The 19753-nt window shown below is 45.6% G+C and overlaps 1 protein-coding gene and 1 non-coding gene across 6 annotated transcripts in view; both read right to left on the bottom strand.

The window, feature by feature from the left end:
• The window catches only part of LOC133390183 (SEC14 domain and spectrin repeat-containing protein 1), an 84287-nt gene that overhangs the window by 33069 nt on the left and 31465 nt on the right, over nucleotides 1-19753 (bottom strand). For all 5 annotated transcript variants that reach the window (XM_061638227.1, XM_061638224.1, XM_061638222.1 and 2 more), the window contains exons 8-9: nucleotides 10659-10772; nucleotides 9176-9273 (exon numbers count right to left, since the gene is read on the bottom strand). In XM_061638227.1, the coding sequence (XP_061494211.1) occupies nucleotides 9176-9273; nucleotides 10659-10772 (212 nt within the window). The remainder of the gene's footprint in view (nucleotides 1-9175; nucleotides 9274-10658; nucleotides 10773-19753) is intronic.
• Nucleotides 19378-19483, bottom strand: LOC133363538 (U6atac minor spliceosomal RNA). Its single transcript, XR_009757705.1, has one exon. It is a non-coding gene; the product is annotated as a U6atac minor spliceosomal RNA (small nuclear RNA).

Here is a 19753-nt window from a genome sequence, read left to right as displayed (position 1 = left end):
CTTTACCTGTCATAAATACTAGGAATATTTTTGTCAAAACAGGTGTTTCAATTTTGGCAATACCAAAAAATGAAAAAAGAGGGGGTGTCAAAGTATCAGAAATTTTGAGACACTTTAGGCTATTTCACATGATAAAAATGAGCTAGTCATTCTCAGCCTCAAAAAACATGATTAATATGCACCCAACTTCCATAGACACTGTCTGCTCATATCTAATATACTGTTTACTGCAGCTCAGTGGCAAACTGAGACCAATGCTCTGGTTTAACTGCACTGAAAACACATCAGGACCTGCGTAACCTTGGACACATCATGTTGCTCAAACATGAGAAAGTTCAGCAGTCCATGTGATTGGTCCCTTGGACCCACCTGAAGGGTGATTTTCACAGGTACGCCTGCCATCAGATTGGGGTAGTACTGCCATCTAGCGTCCGAAGGCAAGAATGCACTAGAGTTAAAACCTGGGGCTCGAGCCCCTCCCACTCCAGTCTTCATGATGACGAGTCCGAAGTGGTAATCTGAAAGTAACCAAAGGGCAAAAGCCCCAGCAGCAAAGAAAATATACATAGCAAATATCATAGAACTTGCAACATAAGAACAGGTTTTAACTAAAGAAAATCAGACAGAGCATGAAGCACATAGATTGAACTATATACGAAATACTGAACGAATTTCCCCAGAAATCCCCCACAAGGGAGGGACGTGATGGCAGGCATACCTGTGAAAATCACCCTTCAGGTGGGTCCAAGGGACCATTTTCCACAGGTAGCCTGCCATCAGATTGGGATGTACCAACGTAGCCCCCTAATAGGGAGGGATTCCTAGGAAGTTACAAATCAGAAATAACGTGTTGCAGGACACGTCTCCCGAAAGAGGCGTCAGCTGAAGCATAGCGATCAATCTTATAATGCTTCACAAAGGAGTTAGGGGTAGCCCATACCGCCGCTCTGCATATGTCTGTAAGAGGAGCATTAGTTAGGAAAGCCGCCGTAGTGGCGGCAGACCTGGTCGAATGGGCCGTGATGTTAGACGGCACTGGCAAATTAAGTGACTGATATGCAATAGAAATACAGGCTCGAAGCCAACAGGACAAAGTGGATTTGGACACCTTTTTTCCCAAAGATCTCGGATGAAAGGATACAAATAATGCGTCTGTCTAATATCCTGGGTGCGAGAGAGGTAAACTTTGAGCGCTCTCCTAACATCCAGCGAATGCCAGGCCTTTTCGAGGGGATGGACCGGCTTTGGACAAAAGGATGGAAGTACAATGTCCTGGCTACTGTGGAAGATTGAGTTGACCTTAGGACAGAACGATGGATCCAGCCTCAGGACTACAGAGTCCTTATGGAATACGCAGAGATGACGGGCCGATGACAGGGCCTGTAACTCCGAAATCCGCCTCGCTGAAGTGATAGCCACGAGGAAAAGGACTTTAAAAGACAAGAGTCTTAGAGGCACTGAGGCAAGAGGCTCAAATGGAGGTCGCTGTAATGCCTGCAAAACTTTGGAGAGGTTCCAGGATGGAAAGTGGTGACGTACCGCTGGAGAGAGGTGGGGAGCTCCTCTTAAGAAGCGTTTGATGAGCGGGTGAGTGCCCAGGAGTGCTGCCGATGAAGAAACAGACAGAATTGAGGAGATGGTGGAGGCCTGTCTACGCAGGGTGTTTGGTCTGAGTCCCAATGTCATGCCTCTGTGTAGGAACTGTAGAACGTGCTGTACAGTGGCTTGGGGTGCTGAAAAACCTTTAGAAGTGCACCAGCTGGAAAAGGCACGCCAAGTACTCTGGTAGATTCGAGTAGTTGACGGACGCCGAGATGCTAACATAGTGTTTATGACCCCTTGAGACAGACCAGCAGAGATCAACTGTATCTGCTCAAAGCCAGGCTGTCAGTTTCAGCCAGTTCGGGTCCGGATGCCAAACTGGTCCTTGGGAGAGAAGATCCGGCCTGATTGGAAGAGTCCAGGGAGCCGCCATTGACATCGAGAGGAGGTCCGAAAACCAGGGTCTGCGAGGCCAGTAGGGTGCTATGAGTAAAATCCGTGTCCGTTCGAGTCGGAGTTTTGTCAATGTCCTGCCTAGGAGTGATATAGGCGGGAAGGCATACAGGAGCCATGTGGCCATGGTGTCGTCAGCGCATCCACTGCTTCCGCCGTTGTCTCTAGGTACCTTGAGAAGTAACGAGGCAGTTGGCAGTTTTGGCTGGAGGCGAAGAGATCCAGTGAGAGGGGGCCAAACCGCCGCTGAAGGAGGGTGAACACAGCTGGATGAAGTTTCCATTCTCCCGGATGGATCGTTTGCCTGCTGAGCCAGTCGGCCGTAACGTTTAGCGTGCCGCTGAGGTGTTCTGCTCGTAATGACAGGAGGTGGGACTCGGCCCCGTCGAAGAGTCGTGTCGCTTCCTCCTGTAGAGCCCTGGACCTTGTGCCTCCTTGTCTGTTGATGTGAGATTTCACGCAAACATTGTCAGTGCGAATTAGGACGTGTTGTAGAGCAAATAGTGGCTGGAAGTGTCTCAGAGCGAGATGAGCAGCCCTGAGCTCCAGCCAGTTGATGTTGTAACTTAGTTCCTGGGTTGACCACACGCCTTGGACAAAGGTGGAGTTGCAATGGGCAATGGGCTCCCCAGCCGGACAGACTGGCATCCATGGTGATTAGGACTCTGGTTGCGTCCCGGAACGGTGTCCCCTTGGTAAGGGAAGTTGTGGATACCCACCAGCGGAATGATTGCGTCAGAGATTGGCCCAGAGGAATTACGCAATGGTTGGACTTGGAAATGTCCGCTTGAAAGGGTAGGAGAGCCCATTGTAAAGGTCTGGAATGATGTCGGGCCCACGGAATGATGTGGATGGTGGAGATCATTGCCCCGAGAAACTGGGCCAGAAACATGACATCTGCTGTGGGGCGATGTAGAAGTAAGTTTGCCATGGCTGTGATGGAAGCAATACGGTCTGGGGACAGAAAGGACATGGCTAGGGATGTGTCCAGTATTGCCCCTAAGTGCTGGAGGCACTGAGTTGGTTGTAGATGACTCTTTTCGGCATTGATCAGCCAGCCGTGAGAGTGTAGTGCCTCTAGGGTGAACTGGATCTGCCTGTTGGCCAAGTCCCGGGAGCCTGCTCAGAGGAGGAGGTCGTCGAGATAAGCATAAATATGGACCCCCTGGAGGCGGAGATACGCCAGCATGGTGGCCATCACTTTGGTGAAGACTCGGGGGGCCGAGGAGAGGCCAAATGGAAGGGCCCGGTATTGAAAATGGAGGTGGCCTAGTGCAAATCTCAGGAACCGTCTGTGACCCGGGCAAATTGGGATGTGTAAGTAAGCATCCTTCAGGTCGATGGATGCGATAAAGTCCCCTTGTTGTAGAGCCTCTACAATAGACGCCAGAGATTCCATCTTGAAGTGGCGGTATTTGACGAAGCGGTTGAGGCCCTTGAGGTCTAAGACCGCCCTCCATGAGGAGTCTCGCTTGGGAACCGTAAAGAGGACGGAGTACACGCCTTGTAGCCGTTCGGATGGGGGAACAGGCTCTATAGCGGCTATCTCTAGTAGATGTCGTAGTGCGTCCTGCATGATCTTTTTGCGTGCCTTGGAGACGAGGGGAGATGCAAAATTTGTCAGGTGGTGTCCGCGAAAATTCTATATTGTAGCCCTGGGTGAAGAGAAGTCTGACCCAGGAGATGTTTGTCAAGTTTAGCCAGATGCTGGAGAAGGAGAGTCTGCCTCCAATGGGGATGGAGTCAGAACTGCCTGCATTGACGGTTTCCTCTGCCATATGCCTGCCTGCTCTGGTATTGGCCCCTGTATTCTGATCGTTGTCTGGACCAGGGTGCCTTGAAGGGACGGAAATTTGTAGGCCTGGTGTCCCGTCCTCGTCCACCGGGTCGTCCTCTCCAAAAGGGTTGGAAGGAACGGTAAGGGGTAAACCGTCGTCCGGGTCTGGGGTCGTCTCTTTTGGCCGTAGCTAGTGCAGGTTTACGATTGTCCTTGGGGTCGACAAGGACTGCTTTGAGAGTGTCCTCGCCAAACAGCATATTTCCCGAGTATGGAGCTAAGGATAAGTTGGTTCTGGCAGTCGAGTCGGCGTCCCAATGTTGGAGCCATAGGGTACGACGAGCTACAATTTCGGCTGCAAGGGCGCATGCACCGTGATGGGAAGCGTCTAATGTGGCGTCGGCCACAAAGGCAGCAGCCTTGTGTATCTTGAGGATACCTTTCCTTAGTTTGGCGGGATCCGGGTTGGGTTCGTCAAGGATATCCTCTAACCACATCATGGAAGCCTGTGAGAAGATAGAGGCAGTAGAAGAGGCCCGGATGGAATGAGCAGAGGCCTCATGGATCTTATGGAAGACAAAGTCAAGCCTCCTCTCATAGGGGTCCTTGAACAGTGATTCGCCTTCCTTTGGAAGGAGAGAACGGGATACAAGATTGGAAATAGGTTGGTCCACCCCCGGGACGTTCAGAAAGGACATGGATTCCGGGTCCAGGGTATAGAGCTTGTTGGCTAAGGAGGAGGAACGACGTGGACAAAGGGGACGGGCCCATTCTTCTCTGGTCAGTTTTTTAATGGGGTCTGGCACGGGAATGAAGTGCTGCACTGATCTGGGGGACTTGAGAACTCTGGCACCCTTGACAGGAGGGACAACCGGTTGAATAAGTTCTGGTTGAATGCCAAGAGTGTCCATGACTCTACGTGACAGACGAGAGAAATCCGCCGGGTCAAACAGGCGATAGGAGATCTCTTCCTCCTGGTCAGATTCCCCACTCCATTCATCCAGGTCAGTCTGAATCTACCCCTGACCACCTCATATGGGTTAGGAGAGGGTAGTGGAGCATCAGTATTGTCACCGGGTTGTCTCGCACAGCTGGGCTGTCGCGAGGTTCCAGGCTGAGAAGACAACTGTAGAGTAGGCTGGGGATGGGATAGGCACCCCAGCAGCTCTTGTAGTTGTTGCAGGAAGTCAGGGGTCAACTGTATCCCTGGGGGAGTGGAAGAAGGTATTGCCTGTTCCTGAAGAGGAATTTGAGGCTGCCCATGCGGAGTTTGAGGAGCTTGACAGGGGAATCCTTCAAACTCTTCCTCTGAAGACTCAGAAGGAGACTGGAAAAGTGCAGGAACGGCTGCATGGCGAGGTTTCTCTGGGAGTGATGATACGTAGCGTGCTCTCTTGGGCGCTCCGTGACCAGACAGGTGTTTAGTCTTTGCTTTTGCCTTGGCGTGTTTATGTTTAGCTGGCTGGCGTGGGGATGGACGGCCTGCTTCAGGGGATATTGTCACCTCAGGGTTCAAATCCGCCATGACAATCTCTGAATGACGCCCACAATGGGGAAGCAGCGGTAACAGAGCCAAGGTAGAAATAGTATAGGACAGACTAGAAACAGTATGACAGGAGTGAGTACGCCCAGTACGAGAAAGGTAACAACTCGGGTAAGGTTGGCGCCAAGCTAAGTACACGCACACAATGGGGAAGGTGCGAGACCGCTAGTTACACTGTCAGAGAGGTAAGCTTTATTTAAAAATCGCAGTGTGGCCAAGGTTAGATACACACACTCAATGGGGAAGGTGCGGTACCACCAAGGTGCACAGACTAGTCAATTGGATGTGCACCTACAAATATACACACACACAATGGGGAAGGTGTGGTATAACAGGGCTACTGGATGTGCACCTACAAATATACACACACACACTGGGGAAGGTGTGGTATAACAGGGCTACTGGAGGTGTACCTACGAATATACGCACACACAATGGGGCAAGTGTGGTATAACAGGGCTACTGGAGGTGTACCTACGAATATACGCACACACAATGGGGCAAGTGTGGTATAACAGGGCTACTGGAGGTGCACTTACAAATATACACACACACGAAGAGGAAGGTGTGGTATAACAGGGCTACCTGATGTATCTGAAGGGAATACTGATTAAGTGAATATAAATTTGATAACCGGAGACTACACAAGTCCCACAACAGGGCTACTTGCTGTGTCTGAGGGGAATACTGAATAGGTGAGTATATGTTTGTTAACAGGAGAGCACACAAGTCCCAAGTGATTAGAAAAGAAAAAAGGCGGCAAAAAACGAACAAAATGGCGGCCGCGATAACGGAGCCTCTCACTAAGACTCTAACAGGGTTTGAAAACGGCCGGGAGTCAGCTGGGAGGATATGCCACCGGAGGGTGCTAAAAAACAGGCGAGAGGGGCGATATCAGTAAGCGTAATTGAGCCCAAGCCGGGTTGAATGAACAGCAGGGCTGAGGGGCTTCTGTAAAAAAATTGAAGAAATTGCAATGGCGGCCGCTGAGGGAGCCGCAGCCGCAAGCTTCCCTAAGGACGGAAATAAATAACAATGGCGGCCGCGATATCGGGGTTGGCGGGAAAAACGGGAGCACTACAAGAGGCTTCAGAACGGGCGGGGTGTCTACGAGGGAGCCGCAGCCGCAAGCTTCCCTATGTAGAGGCTAAAATATAGACTGAAATAAGGAGGGGGGAGACCGCAGCCGCGGAGCCCCCGCTAAACGAAAAAACAGCAACCGCTGCTGTTGGAGCCTAACAGCCGCGGAGCCCCCGCAAACACGAGAGAGCAGCAGCCGCTGCTGGAGGAGGCTGAGAAGGCTGAGTAATAAACGGCAAAAAAAGGGGGAGGGGGGGACCGCAGCCACGCTAAATGGGAAAGAGCAGCAGCCGCTGCTGGAGGAAGTTCTGAAAGCTGAGTAACAAACGGCAAAGAAAAAAGGGGGGGGAGGATCGCAGCCGCTGAGTCCCCGCTAAATGTAAAAGCAGCAGCCGCTGCTGGTGAAGCCTCAGGGAAGAGCCCCAAAGAAATCAAGAGGTAAAAAGATAAGAAGAGTAACAGAATGGAAATAAGACTTAGCTACGCTCTGTCTAAATTCAGATCTGCCTCGGACGGAGGCAAGAATGAAGACTGGAGTGGGAGGGGCTCGAGCCCCAGGTTTTAACTCTAGTGCATTCTTGCCTTCGGACGCTAGATGGCAGTACTACCCCAATCTGATGGCAGGCTACCTGTGGAAAATGGGCAGAACTGACCTCCCAAACATCAGCATCATGGCAGCTTACCTGCATGGAGATGGGGCAGGGCCACAGCAAGGTCAGGGCTGCATGGACACATTGGCAGAACCAATCCGCCACTTGCACCAGTGTGCCCATGCAACCCAGACATCAGTGCCACCCTGCCCTGTCTAGGTAAGGTTGCAGTGACTCCGGTATCAGGAAAGTGTCTGTGTCTCTGCAGTACCACATGAGCCCCTACTGACAAAAAGGTAGATGCTCATATCCACAACACCTGATTCAAAATGTCATTCGCTTCCTTTTGCTGGATTATATTTTGTACAGGTGGAACCCGGGGGGAGGGGCAGATCTGCTGCCAGCTAACACACACAAATCTCACAACCTGACAGAGACATAAATAGTGTCTTGTATATAGACCTATAAAGGTAACACAAACTGGACCGTACAGCCACGCATTCTTAAGGAGTGACCAATGGTTCCATAGTAAGTACCTGTAGATTATTGTTATCATTTCTTAAATTTGTTTATGACACCTTTCCTCCTGAAGGAGCTAAGGGTAGCAAACACACCAGACATACAACAATTAAAACATCTACAACTAAAAAATAATTCCACAGAGATGTAGACTGGGAAAGCTACAGAGATTAAAATTTTGGGACACCAGAAAGAGTAGACCATGGTGCACAAATGGAGAGAAGCCAACAGCTGCAATGAACCACTTTCCTAGCAGCACAGACAAAAGCAAACCTACAAAACTAGGTTATTGTTTCTGGCTAGTTTTAAGCCAGAGATAAAGAACCAATTCCCACATTTCCAAATTGGTACTGCACATGAAATATGAGGGTTATGAAGCTGAGTTTCTGTATGAGGAAAGGTTGCAGCATTTGGGGCTTTTCAGTTTAGAGAAAAGGCGGGTCAGAGGAGACATGATAGAAGTGTATAAAATTATGCATGGCATTGAGAAAGTGGATAGAGAAAAGTTCTTCTCCCTCTCTCATAATACTAGAACTCGTGGACATTCAAAGAAGCTGAATGTTGGAAGATTCAGGACAGACAGAAGGAAGTACTTCTTTACTCAGCGCATTGCTGAGATTGCTGACAAGGACCAAGCGGTCCGAGCATATAACACCTGTTCTGGCCAGCTTGCACTGGTTGCCAATATGTTTCCGGGCTAGATTCAAAGTGTTGGTATTAACCTATAAAGCCTTATACGGTGCGGGACCACGATACCTTGCGGAACGCCTCTTCCGATATGAACCGGCCCGTGCACTACGTTCTGCTACGAAGGCCCTCCTCCGGGTTCCAACTCACAGGGAGGCCCGGAGGGTGATGACAAGATCTAGGGCCTTCTCAGTGGTGGCCCCCGAACTATGGAACAGTCTCCCTGAGGAAGTACGCCTGGCGCCGACTCTGCTCTCCTTCCGGCGCCAGGTCAAAACCTTCCTATTCTCTGAAGCATTTTAAGTTACACTGATTTAATTTTAAAAATGTTTACTGTGTTGGATTGTTGCTTGTATTTTAGTATTGTTTTGTTATTTATTGTATTTTTATGTTGTTTTATGTTCACCGCCCAGAGAGCTATTGCTAGTCGGGCGGTATATAAATTTAATAAATAAATAAATAAATAAAATAGTCAATCTATGGAATTTGCTCCCACAAGATGCAGTAATGGCCACCAGCTTGGATGGCTTTAAAAGAAGATTAGACAAATTCATGGAGGACAGGGCTATCAATGGCTACTAGCCATGATGGCTGTGCTGTGCCACCCTAGTCAGAGGCAGCATGCTTCTGAAAACCAGTTGCCGGAAGCCTCAGGAGGGGAGAGTGTTCTTGCACTCGGGTCCTGCTTGCGGGCTTCCCCCAGGCACCTGGTTGGCCACTGTGAGAACAGGATGCTGGACTAGATGCGCCACTGGCCTGATCCAGCAGGCTCTTATGTTCTTATGACAGAACTAGAAAAAAGTTCAATATCATAGCTAGAAACATCAGATTTTTGTACACCTATAATTTCCCCCACATCATTGCTCTTAAAAACAATTGTGTCCCTTATGTGAGCTATAGTTATAGCTATTAACTAACAATAGTTTATAGTCAAATGATTTAATTACTGATAAATTAGTAAAGAAAACAAGAAAAAAGAATTACCTGTCTTTCTCCTGTTGATTTCCTTTATCACTTCCACTGTTGATTAAGGCAAGCTCATCCAGTAAGGATGTAGATTCTTTTGTAAATTTTTCAAATGCCTATATAAAATATTTATAGTTAACTTTACTGCAATTGATTTTCACAGTCCAGTGCTTGAAGATTCAGATTGCCTGTCTAAGTGCTCCAATCCAGACATTGTGAAATCATCTCTAAAGTCAAGCAATTCATTGACAGATGAGGTATAAAGGCATATGCAAACGAAGAACATGTTGTAAAATGGACATCTTATGTTCACACAGCTATATTGCCTTAAGCACTTTCGCTGCTGTGTTCTGGACAAATTAAAGCTTCCAGAAATTCTTCAAAGGCAGCTCTCTCTACAGGCGTCCAATACTAACATAACCAAAATATTAGTTATTATGACTAGTTGAGGATCTCTACTGAGAGTGGGGAATTGGGTCTGGCCCATGGGCCAGATCCTTATATACCCCACATACCAAGTTTGATAGCAGGCCAGCGATGTCCACCTCTCAATCACCTGAAGTCACAATAATATCAGGTGACCAGTTTTGCCCATGCAGTTTGAAATCAAACCATGCAGGCAAAGGGACATCCCTGTGTTTTGCAAGTGTCAACCATCTACTGATTGTTGGGATTTGGTAAGCTCTATGCACAGCATTTTGCAAGTACCGATGATGAGATAACTGGAGCTTACAAAGCACTGTGCATGGGCTTTGTACAAGACTTTGCAAGCACCTATACATCTCCTTGTGGCCCAGCCACATCTAATTGTCCGACATGGTGTCATATAACAACAGGTGTAGGGCAGGTGGGTGTGACATGGCTAAAAGCAGTGGGAGGCCAAATGGGAAGGCTTAAATAGGCAGGTCAGAGGTCTCCCCACTGCTGGTCTGGATAATGTTTTATTCAAGAACCTCTGAATCTAGGACTTCACAACGTTTGAACATCGTGCCCAAGAATGGAACTTTTAACAGATGCTTATAACGATCTTGTATTATTGGGTTAAAAGAGTTGTTTTTTCTTTTTCAAAATAGTAGCTTTACCATAGCCATTTTAAGATTAAATGGAACCACAACTTGTTCTAAAGGAAGTGTCTGCAATTCTTAGGATCCATTTAGCTAGACCAGATCTGGCCGCTTTCATAAGCCAAGATGGGCAAGAGTCAAGTGCATACATAGACGACCTCACACTTCCCAATAACTTCTGCCTATCCTTAGGCTGTACAAACTGAAAAGTATCCAAAAGGACAAACACTCATCAAGGATCTCTTCCCTTTTCAAATGCAATTCCAGACCCAACTCCTAATCACTGTAAGCAACCTAATCACACACTCTTTACACTTAAGTAAAATCCAACATTGCCAGAGTTTTACGCATCTAACAAGACTATTAATATTTCCTACTACTGCCTCACTTAAAAAGTCTACTGAAAGAGAGGGACAAAAATTTGCCAAATAACTAACCAGTCTCTTGTTCAGCCAATCCATATGATCATAGCTAAGACTTCCTCCAAAATCTTCTGTCAGCTGGCATGGTTCTATGTATCGTGTAAGCTTATTGGCAGATACTAAAATAACCTGTATAATTACATTAAAAGGGATATTATTATTTATTTATTATTTATTATTCATTTATATCCCACCTTTTCCCCAGAACTGGGACTGAAGGCGGCTTACAAAAATTAAATCCAATTAAAAACAAGTAAAACATAAAGGAAGTTATACTTAAAATGTAATTAAACTATCTATAGAATTAAAACCATTTAAATCACAGCTATTAAAAACACAAAATAAAAATCAGAAAAACAGCACCCTATTAATAGCCCTGGCAGTCAGCTCCCAAAAGCCTATTAGGATAGAAAAGTTTTCACCTGCCCACAGAAGAACCGCAGGGTGGCAGCCAGTCTAACCTTGAGCTGATACACTTAATATTTGTTAAAACAGTGTGCATGAAAAAAAGTATTTGACTTTCTGCCCCTACAATTGCCATGGCAACAAACAACAAGTTATCATAACTCCTCTTTCAGAAAGTGAGGCAGATTCTTTTTCAATAATGCAATAATTTATCATGATCCAACAGTCTTCAAAATATCATGCATTTGATCAGCTCAATGGTTACTGATTGGCAGTTCAATGAACACACTGACTCAGAAAACTCCCACTAAATTCAACAAGACTTGGTTTTAAGTAAGCATTGTTTAGGTTGCATCTTTAGATCAGAAAGAACTGTTGGTTCCCTACCTGAAAGGTAGTTCTGTGTTGCTGGAAGAAACTCATCAGCTTGAGTTACAGCTCCACCTTGTGGTTGAAGGCAGGAAAGACAAATTGAGGGAAGTAAGTCACTCCCAAAATTCTTCAGTTTGCATTCTTGCCAAGCTCAGATGGTTAAAGGAAGAACAACTATGCAAATAGTAGAAAACAGATAGCCTGCCTCCCATTAAAGGGAAAAAAAACTGGCAAGTGAGCTAACGCTGATCAAATAAATTGGACAGGACAGCCAGAAGAGTGGGGCTGATGAGTTTCTGTCCGGCAACACAGAATTACCTTTCAGGTAGGGAAGCAATGGTTCTCTCTTGTGTTACTGGAGAAACTCATCAGCTTGGAATGTTCTAAAGATTCCCATGAAGGGAGCGATGAATAAAAAAAGGCTATACATTGATTTGAAAGGACCTGTTGAAGGACCATTCGACCAAAAGTGGCCTCTGCCAATGGGTAGGCATCCATTTTATAGTGTTTAGTGAATGAGCTGGGGGATACCCATGTGGCTGACCTGCAGTTCTTGTCTATTGGTGCACTGGCCGACAGGGCTTCAGAGATGGTTGTAGCTCTTGTAAAATGAGCCATTATTTTACAAGGAACAGGTAACTTCTGGGCATCATAAGAGAGTGAATACATGTTCTAATCCACCTAAAAAGTGTAGAAGTAGTGACTCCCCTGCCCAAGAAGGCAGAGTGGAATAAAACAAAAAATGAGTCTGTTAGTCTAATGCTTTTAGTTCTGGAAATATAAACTTTGAGAGCCCTTCCAACATCCTGAGAATGTCATGCACATTCAAAGGGATGGATAGGATTAGGTCAAAATGTGGGAAGAATAACTCTTGTTGTCTAAGAAATTTGGTCAGTACTTTAAGAAGAAAGGAGGAGTCTATACGGAGAATTACCCTGACTTTATGAAATACACATAGGTATTTCACAACTGACAAGGCATTCAACTCAGATACTTTACGAGCAGATGTTACGGCCACACACAAAAAAACTTTTAAGGATAAGAGTCGAAGAGAGACTTTACTGAAGGATTCAAATGGTGGCTTTTGTAAGATTTGCAACACCTTATTCAAGTCCCAGGACAGGAATCTATACAACAGGAGGCCATTTCAAGGTTGCTCCTCTTAGGAAGCACTTCAGAATAAGATAGTGAGAAATGGGAGTTGTAGTTGGATTTGATGCTGCTGCTTGTCTCTTTAGGGTACTGGTCTCAAGCCTTTCTTGAGATCATCTTGGAGAAAGGCTAGGATTTCAGAAATTTTGGGCTTGTGGGTGGAGATGTCTCTGGAAGAGCACCAGGACACAAATGTCTTCCAAGTGAAGGAATAGATGTGCACTGTCAATGGGTGTCTGGATGCGAGAATGGTTTCAATAACCTCTGTGTTGAGGCAGTTTTCTTAGACATCCTCGCTCAATGCCCAAGCCATCAGATGGAACCAGCTTGGGTCCAGATGATATAGAGAGCCTTGCAAGATCAGATCCACACATTGAGAAAGGCACCATGGAGGAGATAATGCCATGGCTAGAATGTCTGAGAGCCAGGGACGGCAAGGCCAAAATGGGGCTACAAAGATCACCCTGGCCTCCTCCCTGATCTTGCGCAAGAGTCAAGGAGGATAGGGAGTAGTGGAAAGGTGTATAACAACGCTCTGGGCCACAGACATGCCAGTGCATCCATTGCTTCTACCTTAGAGAATGGAATCTGGAGGAGAACCTCTTCAGCTGATGGTTTGCTGCAGAGACGAAGAATACCCACATATCTGGAGGTTGATAAAGTGAGGGCTGCTGATTTGATCTTTTGTATTCTGCCCTGAGAAAGGGAGATCATGCCATTGGCAATATCTAGGATGGCCCCCAGATGCATTAGAGTGTGAGTGGGTTGAAGGTGGCTTTTCTGTAAGTTGATTAGGAATCCATGGCTTTTCAGGCAGGATAGAGAGATGTTGAGATCCTGAAGAGCCTTCTACCTGGGTGCGGAGTGAATCAACATGTCGTCCAGGTGGGGTAAATATGGATGCCCTGGAGGCATAGACTGTCAGCTCTTCACTGAGACAGCAGTGTCGGTGGGGGTGCAGGCAGGGCTGGAGATTCCTTGATAATTGCCAGGCCATAAGTCCTCAGCCGGCAGCTTGGCTATAAATCTGCCAGGCTAGCAAGGAGGAAGCAAGATAAGGGCAGAGGCCGCTCAAAGCTTACGTGCCAAGCCAGAAATCCAGAAGAGACGTCAGTGAAGGTCCGGGTCTAGTTTGCCAAGAGATCAGTCTAAGTCAAGGTTCAGGGGATAGGAAGACACACAGTGGTCACGCCTGACGTTGTAGTCAGCAACAAGCTGAAGCCAAGGTTTGACTTTTAAGGAGCAGGTTTGTCAGCAAGTGTGAGCCATCAGCGTTTTGGCCTTAAGTGGACAGGCCTGCCCCTCTTCTGCCTGACCTTCTGTTGTCTACGTTCTGCAGGTGAGGGGGGAGTATCCTGTTCACTGACTGCGTCTGGCTGAAGGGCTTCAGCTGTGTCTGGGGTGCGCTGCAGCTGAGGGGGAGAAGGAGCTGGGTTCTCAGGAGTTTCCTCTGTTTCTCCTTCTGGGTCTGCTGCTTCTGGGTCTGCTGCTGTTACTCCTGAGTCATCCTCGTCTGATGAGTCCTCTGACGGGGCCATGGCATAGATAGATGGTCCACCAGGGCAACCATGATCTTCGTAAATACCCTCAGAGCTGAGGCTAGGCCAAAGGGAAGGGCTTGAAACTAGAAAGCCATTGTAGAAAAACAGAATAAAGTTTTGATGGTCAGGGTGAACAGGAGCATGAAGGTATGCTTCTTTGATATCTATTGAGTTTAAAAAGGCCCAAGGATGGAGAGCCTCCTTGACTGAAACCAAGATCTCCACCTGGAACTTCCTGTATATGACCCATCGATTCAGGAATTTGAGATCGAGAATGGCCCTCTGAGCATTCTTTTCCTTCTTTGGTACCACAAAGAATATTGAGTAGATGCTGAAGGAGGATTCACCTGGAGAAACTGGCTCAATGGCCACAATGGAGAGCAGGTGAAGAAAGGCACTCTGCACAATGCCCCTCTTCTCTGGGGAGTTAAAACTGGAGAAGGGAGGAATCAAGGGAGCCACTGGGTCTGAAGATTTAACTTGTAGCCCTGACGAATGGTACTGATTATACACTTACCTGAGGCGGTGGCTTCCCAGGCAGGAAAGAAGTGTTGCAGCCTGCTGCCTACTCTCAGGGCATTGGCATCATTAAGATTGCTGATTATGTCTTATTGGAGGAGGAGGACTTGGAGCCTTGGTGGTACGTTGAGGAACATTAGGGCTTGCTCCAGCTGCTGCTAGTGGGTCTTATTTATTTATTTATTTATTTATTTATTTAATTTATATCCCACCCTTCCTCCCAGTAGGGGTCTTGCATCCTTATATCTTGGTGGCAGCCAGAAATCACAAAAGGATTGATTTGATTCATAAGATGAGTATCAGCAAGGAAAATGTTGGCCATCTCTATGTGAAAAAGCTAAGACCTTTTTCTTGTCTCGAGATTCCACCAATACATCTTTTATTGCCTCATCCCCAAAGAGTTTTTCTCCAGTATAAGATGCCGACTCTAGAAATAGTGTCTGCATCCAGGTGTTTCAACTATAAGGTTCTCCAGAAGATCCAAACAACTTTGAGGGAGCGAACTGCAAACTGCATAGCATCTAAGGTAGCATCAGCTACATAGGCTGTGGCACTAGAAACTTTCAGGAGGGACTTACGCAAATGGTCCAGGTTCTGACTGGGGTTGTCAGTGACGTCATCCAACTAGACAAGACCTGCCCAGGTGAAAAGAGAATCAGAGCACGATGCATGCATATCCAAAGCTGCAGCCTTATGAGGTCTTCTAATTGCATAGTCAAGGTGTCTCTCATTGGGATTGTTCAGTTGGGCATCCCCATCTTTGGGCAAGGTATTTTTGGCTACAAGTACAGATACTGGATGGTCAATGGCTGGAATCTTCAGATCTGTAAACTCAGAATCCAGATTATAGAGTTTATTAACCAAGGATACAGATTTTTGATATGGAAGAGGTACATCCCACTCTGACTTAGTAAGAGTCTTAAAGGGATCTGGCACTGGAATGAGCTTGACAGAGGACTTGGTTCAGGTAGCACTGCTGTGCCTTTAGACTAGACTGGAGGTGCCTCAGCAGGTGAAGAGTTAATCTCCAAAGTGGCTAGAATCCTATTAATGGCACAAAGAAAGAATAATATAATAGGCAATGGGATGTGTGTTTATCCCCAAACAAGCCCTCACTTTATTCCTTCTTCCAATTCAAGATCCAGAAAGGGGTCAAGTGGGTCTGCATCAATAGTAGGGGTGACATGGTGAGACCTGAAAGAGGCATCCTCAGATACATCCTTATCAGTGATAAAAGGGTTAGGAGAAGCAGGAGTGGTAGCGTGCTCTCTAGGAATGGTAGCCTGCTATGAGCAGAGCCCTTAGGCTGTGGCAAAAGTTGTCTGGAAGGTCTGCCCCTAGAGATGGGAGGTGCACTGGCTTCAGCCACAGTGGTAACATGCGGAGACTTTAATTCCTTAGATAATTCTCCCACTAGTGCCTCTTTAATATGAGAATTTCTGGACTGAGAAGAAATCCTTGGCTAGAGGGTACAGTGCCCTCAGTGTGGGACTGTAACTGCCTGCCATGAGAAAAGGCAGAGGCACTCTGCCAGGCTATAGAAGGTGAATCAGCAAAACCAACAAAAACCTCCTCTCCAGAGAAGTGTGTAGAAAACAGCCCTTGAAGCATTCCTTGGTCCCCCAGGACACCACAGTGATGGAGCAGGCAACCATCTCCCTCCCATTACTGACATTGTAAAGAGCAGTTATCTACTTGCTTCTCTGAAGGGTGGGTGGATGTGGAGTCTGCTGCCTTCATGAAGTACGCTCTTTTCACCTCAAGATTCTTGTCTCCGACAGGGCAGTAATCCAAATGGCAGGATTTCTGCTTTGCCTAACAGGCTGCTGCAAAACTAGTGCTGGGAGAAGCCTCCGGTAAAAAGCTGCCAGATGCCACTACGGCTGTTCCACTGGCACAAACGAAGCTGAGGTAAATTAAGTGCAGTACAATGCACATGTCTGACACGAAGGCGCTGTGGACTAATGGCGGGGAAAAAACATGACCCAGGTGCCTTCAAAGAACTTCGCCAAAGTGGCAAAGCCAGGGAAAGGAGGGGAAGAGAAGCTGAGAGGAAAGACCTTTTTTTTTCCAAAGAAGGGACCGAGAGAGTGTTGAAGTGGAGAAAAGGGGAGATGCTTCAAGTTGGGCTGTGGGGAGAGAAAATAATGGCTGACAGTAAAGGAGCAGCAGGATATCAGTAAAAAAGGTTTAGGAACAAGAAAGGAGTAAGAAACTGGGCAAAGGCTGAGGACAAAGACAGGAGCAAATACTGACTGGGACCACTTTGATGAAGGCAGGGAAGTGAACTGAGGAATACTGGGAGTGACCTACTTCCCTCAACTTGTCTTTCCTGCCTTCAACAACAAGGTGGAATATAACCCAAGCTAATGAGTTTCTCCAGCAACATGAAAGTTATAGGTTCTGCAGCCAACTCACACTATGTAGCATCAGGAAGGGCAATTTGCAGGGAGGTGGTATTTGGCATTTGTTTTTATGGCTTTTCCTCTGCATCTCCTGCATCCATCCAGTTCTAGACATGTACTTGCTATCCTAAATACTTGACTGGGGAAAATGGGCTGGGGAGGAATTACAGGGAAAAGCAGTGTGTGGGAGAAAAGTTAAGCAGCCCACACTCTGCTTCTCCCCTATAAAATGCCCTCTTTCCATTCTGCTTAGCACAGAAGCAATGGCCAAGGTTTCAGAACAAGCTGACCTAAAGACTGTTTTAGTTCCAGCCTTCATAAAACCTCCCTTTCCTCCACCGTAAGAGCTTACAATCCCTGAACTCATTTACTAGTTCAGCATATGAAGAAGCATTTTGTACTAAGTTACTATGAGCTTTGATTTGCTAGATCTCAGTTCCATGCACATAATTCATTATTATATTTATAGTTAAGGCATGCTACTCATAAACTAACTATAAATATTTCAGTATGTTAATACATGGATGTGAAACAAGTTTTGTTGGAGATATGCATTAGCCAAATGTGTTGCTTTTATAGCTTGTTTGTTTCTGAAACAGAGAGGGAAACATATCCCATCTCCTTCCTCCACCCCCCATCAGAAAATTCCTCCAGTCTAAGGGAACTATAGGTTATACAAACAATTAGATGGATATACTTTATTTTGCATGACCGAAAGACTCAACAACTAAAAACTCTTTTAAGTGAATCTTCCTGCCAAATATATATACTGACGGCCAAACTAGACATGGATTGTACCACGTTATTTAGCGCTACATAGCTTTCCTCTGTTTAACTAAAATAGCAATCACAGGTGGCTGAAACAAATTCGGGACCGTAGCATATGTGTATTTAACTCTTTGCCTCACTACTGTCCCAAATGTAATCAGGCCATCCACCTCCCACCCTTGCTATTCATGATAGAAAGTTCACATTGGCAATTAGCAAACACAGAGGGAAGGGGCAATTCCAATGGAGACAAATGGTTAATTTGCCTCCTCTTCCTAGTCCCAATTCAGCTCAGGCCATCCTCTATTGTGATTTTTTAGTTTTAAAAAATACTATGCACAACCAAATTACATGAGAAGCATCATGTCTAATTTGACTGAAAAACTGTGTGTTACCATATAGACTACAAGGTGATGTTCTCCAGATGCTTTGGATACAAACTCCTATCACCCTCAGCCAGCATGACCATTGGTCAGAGATGACTAAAGTTGTACTGCTTAACATCTGGAGAACACCATATTGGATACCCTTCCTAATTCTCCAGTTTGAGCAACTGACTGTTTTAGAAGCACCTGGTGACCACAATTAAAATACATTTCCTTGGCTAGTTGTACTTAGCCTGGTTATTATATTTTCATTTACTCTTCAAGAAAGCAAAGCCTCTCCAGTATAATATAGTATAATACAGTTTTGTCACACCCAAAATAGTAGAGGGTCATATGGGAAAATGTAGCCTAACCTTGAGAGTAGCAACTGATTTCTATTTTTCCCCTCCATGGAGAAGGTAGATGCTATCAGCATGGCTGGTGGATATGCTGTACTCCCCCAATTATGCTATGTTCATTTCTGGTAGCATACTCTTAAGTAGCAATTAAATATTTTAAAATATGTCATTTTTTATAAAAAGAACAATAAATAACTGATAATAAAATGAAGAGTTTTCCTGTTGAAAGCACTTTAAATGCATCTGAGATATAGAAGGTTCTGCCTGGTTTGTAAGAGATGTTTCAACCTTGAATTTTTAAAGCTCTGGTGAATTTAGCAAAACAAATTATGGTAAACTGTTGATACTGAACCTGTGCCATATAAACATTGTTAAGTAACACCAAGAGAATTACAGCCACTAGCCTAAGGAGGTTCACTGTTATGGCCTAAGGAGGTTCACTGTTATGAAGGACTTGTGTACCCAGTAGGACTTCTGACTATCTTGTTTTAAACAGGAGCCATGCTTTTCAAACTTGCTTTAGAACGGGACTATATGTTTAAATATGCATATTAATCTTAGACAGCTAGAAGTCTCAACACAAGCCACTGGGCTATCCTTTCACATCTGAACCTTAAAGCAATAAGTGACCTGGCAATGGTGTACACCAAATCACATAGATCAAAGAAGGTAATTATTCATGAAATATGATTGCTGCATTACCAAGATATATCCATTAACATTTCACATTTCAGATTGTCTCAACTTTTCAGCAGCCAGGCTGCATACATTTTAAAAAGTGATTTTTCCTAATTAGATATCCTTAAATACGTTTGTGATAAATTTGATTTAGACATCATGCTGTTTTTTAAAATAATTTCCAAAATGTTCAGGAACATTGCATTAAAAGCTGTGTTTTAGTTTCATCCATCCTTTGCATCTCAAGTGCAGAACTGCTCTCCCCTCAGAAATCACATTAACCACCATAATTATATCAGCTCTTCTCCTCTCCAGAGGGAAGACATTCACATCAAATGCTTTTTTCTGCTCCTTATGCAAATTTATACTTCACTTCCACGAGATGCGAAAATGCTTTAGTATCAATAATAATACAAAGGGTTCAGCATTACATATTTTCCAACTTTCCAGTCTTACATTAATTTTTTTTTTTAAAAAATGTAAAATAAGATAAACCTGGATACAAATGGCTTATCTGGCAACTGAGTTGGATGCAATATCAATTTA

This window comes from Rhineura floridana, chromosome 8 (assembly GCF_030035675.1).
Source record: "Rhineura floridana isolate rRhiFlo1 chromosome 8, rRhiFlo1.hap2, whole genome shotgun sequence".
NCBI lineage: Eukaryota > Metazoa > Chordata > Lepidosauria > Squamata > Rhineuridae > Rhineura > Rhineura floridana.
The sequence above is the reverse complement of the archived record's forward strand: the minus strand, read 5'-3'. Positions and strand labels throughout refer to the sequence as shown.